Source organism: Nansenia antarctica, assembly GCF_963989245.1.
Source record: "Nansenia antarctica genome assembly, chromosome: 7".
In the NCBI taxonomy this organism is placed as follows: Eukaryota; Metazoa; Chordata; class Actinopteri; order Argentiniformes; family Microstomatidae; genus Nansenia; species Nansenia antarctica.
The window spans coordinates 44,643,268-44,650,150 of NC_137677.1; the positions used below are offsets into that span (position 1 = coordinate 44,643,268).

General features: G+C 46.6%; 1 protein-coding gene across 1 annotated transcript; it reads left to right on the top strand.

Moving 5' to 3' along the window:
* Positions 1–1,203: 1,203 nt before the first annotated feature.
* On the top strand, positions 1,204–6,136 carry LOC308162642 (tudor domain-containing protein 5-like; the record flags this gene model as incomplete). The annotated part of the gene is made up of 8 exons (XM_080536786.1): positions 1,204–1,432; positions 1,553–1,941; positions 3,780–3,973; positions 4,387–4,596; positions 5,111–5,177; positions 5,419–5,619; positions 5,745–5,870; positions 6,038–6,136. 8 exons carry the CDS (start codon positions 1,204–1,206, stop codon positions 6,134–6,136), a joined length of 1,515 nt encoding a protein of 504 aa, XP_080392912.1.
* Between the last annotated feature and the right edge of the window lie 747 nt (positions 6,137–6,883).

The window sequence follows — 6,883 nt, forward strand, 5'->3', positions numbered from 1 at the left end:
TATTTCTGTATTGTATGGGATGAGGGTTTAGGAAGGCCTAATCACCACTTTGCACTTTGTATCCTAGGCTGCACAGCCACTGTTTTTCCTCCATAGTTTTAGCCTGTTGTTATTTTATAATGTTTATACTTGAGCTGTAACTCTGTGCCTCAGATAGGAGAAATTGAGCCCTGTGATAACGTGCCACTGAAGCAGTCTTTTGTTTATGGTCCACTTTGATTGTAGTGTTGTGATTTTGTGCACTTTTACCATTGCTGTGATGATTTATATTTGTTAGATGTGTTTTGGTTGACCTTTGATTGATTGATTGATTGAAAACTTTATTAGAAGATTTGCAGAAGTAGGTACATGAAATTACATATTACATACAAGGTCAACTAACAGGATAAAAACCCAAGAAAGCCACTGGCTTATTTCAATTGGGGTCCTTGATTCTCAATTCATCGTTACATGTAAGACAGACAAAAAAAACTAGTACTATCTACAAGATAATACAGACAAATAACTAGTACTATCTACAAGATAAACATATATCCATCATGGGAAGAACAATACAACAAAACATAAGGTATGTACAGCGGGTAGGACAGGTGGGGACATACACCACAGGTGGGGGCGGGGGACAAAACACAAAGTATGTACAGTGACGTGTGATAGTGGTGTGTATTGCTTGGCACTCTGTGCCCATATTCTGCGCATGACACAATATTACAGTGGCATCTTTGTCCTACCTTTAATCACATTAATTTGGCTCATTTTATATGCCTTTGAAATTGGTATAAAAATAAAGAACATTTGTGATTTACAGAAGCCTCTGTGTACCCTCTTCCTTCATTGGAAACTCTGTGTGGGAACTAGTTAGTGTGTATTTGGAGTGTACACCAGTTGGAGGGTTTCTCCCCTTTAAAGAGAATGGCGTTGTCACCCATCTAACCATTAAGGTTACACATAGAAGACACTATTGGCCAACAAAATGGATGGTTAACTTTCTTCTCTAAATTGCTTTGCAGATTCGAGTTGACTTGGTTGGACTTAAAAAATAATACCTTAAAAAAAGAAAAGAACAGGTCGTGAGTAACTACTAGCAGCCTAAGAAACATGGGTTTAATTTGATTGTCACTATAACATTTTGAAATGTTGTTAGGTTTGTACTAAAGTATCTGTTCTCCTCATCTCTCCTTGGTCTGACAGTTGACAGGCAGGATGACCCAAGACCAGAAGGTCTCGGGGCTGAAGAAGGAGGTGCGCTCCCTGCTCATATCAAGCAAGCTAGGCCTGTCCCTGGACCAACTGAAACAGGACTACATCAACATGATGGGCCACCCTCTGCCTCTGAAGGCCCTGGGCTTCAGCAATGTGCTGGACATGATGATGGCGATGCCTGACGTGGTGAACGTGAGGTATTTGAGAGACGGCAGCTTGGTGTTGAAAGGTAAGCCCAGTCTTATACTTTGACCTGCACAGAGCACATGTATGAAATGAAAAACAATGACTTCATTCCATCCAATCCCTTTGCTTCTCTTTTTCCTCCCATCCCTTGTTCCCTCTGCAGCGGTTGTGGACGACAGCACCAGAGGCATGGGGGAGCTGGTGGCCAGGCAGCGCAACCTCAGAAAGCGCTACAGAAAGCCGTCCTCCATGGCGCCGCCCCGGCGGGCCCCCGCGCCCCCGGCCCTGCCTGCTCAGCTCCGGGCCCAGCTCGGCCAGCTGCTCACCCAGGGGCCCGTTGGCCTGTCAGAGCTGGAGGCTGGCTTCGCCCGACGCTTCGGCCGCTCGCTGCGCGTCACCGACTACGGCTTCTACTCCGTCACAGAGATGCTGGCGGCGGCAGCTGACCTGGTGGCGATCAAGCAGAGCCAGACGGGCTCCCTGCTGGCCCTAAAGGTGGCGCCTGCCATGGGGCCGCTGGCGGGGCAGGTCGGGGTGTCGATGGCGCCACGGGTGACGACACCAGGGAGAACGGGACAGATAAAGCCACCTCCACCACAGCAGAATCCCTCAACAGACACAGCTGTGAGGCCGGTAGGAGACACAGGTGGGTTGATGCTGCAGTGGATATAGTATAGTGTAGTATAGTATATATATAGTATAGTATGTATATAGTATAGTGTAGTATAGTGCAGATATATCTGTGTAGACAGATAAGATGGTATGTTTTCTGTTCAACATTGGTTTTTCTTCACATTTCTTAAAACATCTCTCAATGTATCCGTTTCAAGCACCTGATGTGAAAGCAGGAATACATCATCAATATTGCAATTGTTTAGCACTTGTGTCCATACTGCTCATTCAGTGTCCCTGTTTTCTACCGTTAACTATACATGGCCATGAGGGTGTGGTGTTTTAGTGGATGGTGAGTTGGATTGGTGATCAGAAGGTCATGAGTTCAAATCCCACCTGGGAACACCACCACTAGTAGGCCCTTGAGTAAGACCTGGGAACACCACCACTAGTAGGCCCTTGAGTAAGGCACTTAGCCCTAATTTACTGTGTCTCTATAATCTGTAATTGTAAGTCGCTTTGGATAAAAGCGTCTGCTAAATAGTTAAAAAGTAAAATGCATCCTATCGATTCTGTTCAGCTAATCCCACTGCATTCCCACATTCTTGAGAGCCATGTGTCCCATCGGGGGGAAGGGTCATGTGAAGATAGGGGCAGAACTGAGTACTGTATCTTATAGCAGAACTGAGTACTGTATCTTATAGCAGAACTGAGTACTGTATCTTATAGCAGAACTGAGTACTGTATCTTATAGCAGAACTTAGTACTGTATCTTATAGCTGAACTGAGTACTGTATCTTATAGCAGAACTGAGTACTGTATCTTATAGCAGAACTGAGTACTGTATCTTATAGCAGAACTGAGGACTGTATCTTATAGCAGAACTGAGTACTGTATCTTCTAGCTCATGGTCTTGTAGAAACGCAGCACCCTGATGTTTTTGGCCAGGGGCTGTAGAGGCCGACAGCCCCACAGATGCTGAGCAGGGTGAAGGTCTGAACCCCTCCAGCCAAGGCTGCCATCTCAGCTGTGGGGCGTCGCCCTGGGAGGGCCGGAGAGAGGAGGAGGAGGAGGAGGAGGAGGGCGAGGAGGAGGGCGAGGAGGAGGAGGACTCTGCCTCCAATGACACAGACTTGAAGTCAGAGACAGACCTCCGCTTCACCACCAAGACCTTCCAACAGGTGAGAGAAGAGACCCATCTGACTCTAAGATGGACTTCTTCTGGTCTAAGAAGACATGGGCAGCTGGTATGTCTGACTCAGGTCTAAGAAGACATGGGCAGCTGGTATGTCCTACTTGCCCTTTTGTTCAAGGTGTAATCCATAGCTTCTATGCCCCCTGCAGAAGCTGGACAAATTCATAGACAATTGAGGCTGAAACCAAAATGCATTCACAAGAATAGATGTGATCACCTGTCTGTCTGATCACCTGTCTGTCTGATCACCTGTATGTCTGATCACCTGTCTGTCTGATCACCTGTCTGTCTGATCACCTGTCTGTCTGATCACCTGTCTGTCTGATCACCTGTCTGTCTGATCACCTGTCTGTCTGATCACTTGTATGTCTGATCACCTGTATGTCTGATCACCTGTATGTCTGTGATCACCTGTATGTCTGATCACCTGTCTGTCTGATCACTTGTATGTCTGATCACCTGTATGTCTGATCACCTGTACATCTTCTTTAGAGATTGTAAATCTTAGAGAACCTTCATTCAGTCCTCAAAGCCTCTTTGTGGTGACACAAGTAAAAACACAAGTGTGTGTGTGTGTGTCCAGGTCCGGTCCAGTCCTGGGAAGGTGGTTCCTCTGGACGCCCTGCGGGGTCAGCGCTTGAGGGCTCCCACGCGCAGGGGCCCCCGGGGGCTGATATCTGTGCTGGTGGAGCATGTGGAGTCACCCAGCAACTTTTACATCCGCTTCAATGAGACCCAGGAGGCCCGCGCCCTGGTGGACATGATGATGAAGATGAGGTGAGGAGACGGTGCCGCTCAGACCGGGAAGGAAACATGAACAGGAAATGAATGGTTGCCTTGGTTGTAGTCATGCATCAGATGATCAGATCTCTTATCAGGTCTAATATCTCAGGTAACCACATGAATGACATAGTAGCTGGAACGTAACCCTATGGTTAGATCAGAGTACTGCATCTTCACTGGTTAAATAGAACCATGAATAGAATAAAAAAATAAATAATAATAATTATTCCTTCTTCTAGCATTGCGACTGCCAATGGCCTAGCATAGATCTTAGCATAGATGATTTTTTCTTTCAATGACTGATGGATAGATGATTCACTTAAATGTATTTGTTTGAAGTCACTTTGGATAGAGGTGTAAAGTAGCCCAATGCTGTCAGAGTTTGTGGGACCATGTCTTCCTCCTAGGAGCTGCTACACCTGTCCTGAGGTGGCGGAGCGCTACGCCCTTCCCTCAGGCTTCGTGCGTCAGGGCCAGGTGTGCTGCGTGGATCCCAGAGACATGTGGTTCTACCGCGTTGTCGTCCACCGCATCCTCAGCCAGACCCAGGTGGAGGTCTACTACGTGGACTATGGGGACCTCACCACTGTGGACAGGACCCGCCTCAAGTTCCTCAAGTAGGCTTCTTCTGGTCCAGTTCAGACAGACAGACAGCAATGTAGACAAGTAGGCTTCTTCTGGTCCAGTTCAGACAGACAGACAGCAATGTAGACAAGTAGGGTTCTTCTGGTCCAGTTCAGACAGTATGCATCAATGAAAGTCAATGGGCCGGTTTCACAGACAAGGCTTACGGCGTCAGTCCTGAATGCGTGTGTCTCACGACCAAAGCGTGAGACTTGGCAGCTCTGTGTGTAGGTGTTCACTCTGTGTTTCATTGTAGCTTGGCTCTCTAAAATAAAGCTGATGTTGAGAAGCTGTATGTGACAAGAAAGCAGTCTGACCCGTAACAATGTCGTACTGTGTCCGTATGGTTTGGGTCGACACCATAGTGTGGGAGACTGCTTCTCGCCACATACTGTAGTGTGAAGTCAATGTTGCGTAAATGTGACGGTCATTTTGATGACAAGTGTTTAGACCTCCTTGTCTGTGTTGCTGTCGTCTCCCTCCATCTCTCTGGTTTCTCACCCCAAGGTCTTGTTACTCTGAGCTCCCGGCACAAGCAGTCCCCTCATCGCTCACTGGAATCAAGCCAATGGGTGTAAGGCTCCACACAATCTCATATCACTCTTATTGACCACCAATCTCCCCAAGCTTTTAACACTGTACTGTTCCCATAGTCCCATTGACTTCCATAACCCACATTTACATTCAGGATAGCACTCTCCCATTCAAAGCGCTTTGAGTTGCATTCATGTACGAAAGGCGCCATATAAATAAAGTTTTACTTTACTTTACTTACTTATATTAATATATTAAAAGCCAGTGTTTTGGTGTTCCAGGGCAGTTGGAGTTGGAACGCCACCAGCTCCTTCCAGAAGCTGTGCTGTGAGCGCCCCCTGGTGGGAGCCCTGGACAGCTATCACACAGACTTTCTGCAGGTCTTCCTGTGTGACACAAACACAGAGGAGGATGTGTACATTCACAGTGTCCTGCAGAGCCAGGGCCACGGGATCTCCTGTCCCCCTGCAGTCAACTCAGAGGTCAGTAAGGCACACACACATACACACACACACACTTGCATACACATACTGTATATATCCATTCAACAACAATGATCCATTGCATTCATCCATTTATTCTGATATATTCTTATTTCTCCTTTCAGCTGTGTGACCAGTTCAACCCTGTGACCCTCTATCTGGGAGAAGGTGTGTTTGATGAAGGAATGGAAGTGGACATGGACATGGACCAAACCCCAGAGCCCTGCACCCAAACCTCTGACACACCCCAGGTGAAGAGCTCCCCTTTCCCCATTCTAACAATACTCACACCGCACACACACACACACACACACACACACATACGTACAATAGATACAAGCTTTCTTCATATAACATATCATTGTTAGATGTGCTATTTCTGTGAGGGTGCATGTGGTGAGCGATACGTGTGTTTTAGGCTGCAACCCGCCCTGCTGTCGGGATTAAAGATGAAGTGGAGGAGCTACTTGACCTCCCAGAGCTGGAGTACATCGGGGTGACGTCAAGGCCCAAGTAGGACCACTGACCCTGTATCACGCCCTCAGATTGAACAAGAGTGTGAATGTGTACAATAGATAATGCATGTCTATTAAAAGTAAATCAATTTGATTATTACTTTTGAAAAAGGGTCTTAGATGGGGGTCAGGGGAGAGTTATGGCTGCTAGGGGGGTTTTAGGACGGCTTTTAAGGCCCATTCCCGATTCCCTTCCCTACGGCTCGTTTTGGAGTGCTGCTCACTTTGGAGCCAAGGCCTCTGAACAGAGCCACAAGGCCACAAGGCCACAAGAACAGAACAGAGCCACAACAGAACAGAGCCACAAGAACAGAAGCCACAAGGCTTGAACAGAGCCACAAGGCGTGGTTGAAATCTTTCCCAATTAAATGGGACAACCCTTCAAGACCCTGATGGGTCATCAGTAGTGTCATAGAAAAACATTGCTGTTAGTGATTCATTCACAATTTAAGTTTTACACTATCAATCGATCAAACACGTCAAATCAAGTCATCAAATAACAAATAACAATGCTTCATTATCAGACCATGACAGAATAACAGTGCTCTGTAGGCTATCAACTGTGCTCCTACCGTGCCAGTCTGCACTGATATAGGACAACCGTGCAACAACTTCGTGGCTTTAGTTAAATTCGGGTGTCATATGCCATCAAAGGGGGGAAATACAACATGGAAATATGTCAAAATGCATGACTATCATGCCCAAATCAGCCGTAAAATATGTAACATTAGGTAGATAACGTTAGTAGA